Source organism: Monopterus albus, unplaced genomic scaffold (assembly GCF_001952655.1).
Source record: "Monopterus albus unplaced genomic scaffold, M_albus_1.0 scaffold147.1, whole genome shotgun sequence".
In the NCBI taxonomy this organism is placed as follows: domain Eukaryota; kingdom Metazoa; phylum Chordata; class Actinopteri; order Synbranchiformes; family Synbranchidae; genus Monopterus; species Monopterus albus.
Window position 1 is genome coordinate 695,829 of NW_018128027.1, and position 1,380 is coordinate 697,208.

Sequence of the window (1,380 nt, forward strand, 5' to 3'; positions counted from 1 at the left end):
TGGGGAGCCGCAGAGGGATTAGCTCTTGGGCTAACATACACAGCAGCCAGAAACACAGCACTATGCTGTCTTGCTAGATAATAGGGCCGGCATTTCAGCAATAAAAACTCTACGTCTGGCGAACAGTGCTTATAAATATATAAAAAGGATGAAATGAAAGTTTAAAGGGAATTAGATTCACCTTTACTATTATACAGGCATATGCTCTAGTTTTAAGTGGATGAATATGGCTTTAATTGTCTTTCCACCTTTTCCAGCCATCACCTACACGCCCAACTACAAGAAGACCCCTCCTCCGGTCCCGCCACGCACCACCTCCAAGCCCCTTATCTCCATCACAGCCCAGAGCAGCACCGAGTCCACTCAGGATGCCTACCACGAGGGGAGGCACCCTCATGTTGGGATGTGGGCATCTGATGGTCTCAGCCTGGGGCTGAACCCGGGCAGAGCCCTCTATAACTCCACCGACAGCCTGGACAGCGCCAAAGCGGTTACTATAGCCATGGAGGCGGCTGGAGTCATGGCTAGCAAAAGGCACCCATCCACAGACAGCCACAGCTCTGTGCTCACATGTGACAAAGCTATCCTGGTATCCAAGGCTGAGGAGTACCTGAAGACACCACGATCATCCATTGGGATACAGGTTAGTCCTGGCTCTACATGTGTATAATGAAAAATATGTCACGAAACATCTTACATCCACAAACCTAGAGTATTCATCGTGGCATAACAATGCAGACTATACTCTCACACACATAAATTCAACTCAGAAACAGTACTCTCTTTTCAGTAGCTAAAAATAGCAAGGGTGAGTCATCTTACTGCAATCCGTCAATTAAGATTCAACTCATGCTGGAGCAGGTTCACTCCATTCATTCACTCCCTGTCCACTGTACCTTTCTCTCTTTCTATCAAAGCTGGTTCACACTCCCTTTCCCCTCTTGTTTTTTCTCCCTCTCTTTTCCTGTATTCCCCTCATCTTTTTCCACCTCCCACTCTGTGTGATCTTAACTTAGATTCATGTTCGTCATTTTCTAATACCAACCGATTCCAACTCCATCAACACCAGGTCCTGGTGTTGTTTGACACTCACAGTATAAAGGTTGCATAGTGAAGAGTCTGGTATCTCACAGGTGCAGCGTGTTCTTCATGAAGAATAATCGGAATCGAATATCAATTTTCAAACATTTATTATCATAACTAAACAGACCATCGAATAAAGCAATTTTCAGAGCTCTGGGTTCCATCTCTATCTGAAGCCCTGACCTCAACAGCAAAACCGTTCAACTCGTCTTCAGGACGAGAAGGAACACTGTCCTCCTCCATTCAGTTGATTTTATACAATTTCAAATGTGCCCTTGTAGGCTGGTCCGGTCCTCT

At 45.7% G+C, this 1,380-nt stretch overlaps 1 protein-coding gene across 1 annotated transcript in view; it reads left to right on the top strand.

The window, feature by feature from the left end:
* Window positions 1-1,380, top strand: part of dlgap2a (discs, large (Drosophila) homolog-associated protein 2a) — a 303,340-nt gene that overhangs the window by 280,840 nt on the left and 21,120 nt on the right. Inside the window, 1 exon segment of the mRNA XM_020614558.1 lies at window positions 258-643. Within this exon segment, the coding sequence (XP_020470214.1) occupies window positions 258-643 (386 nt within the window).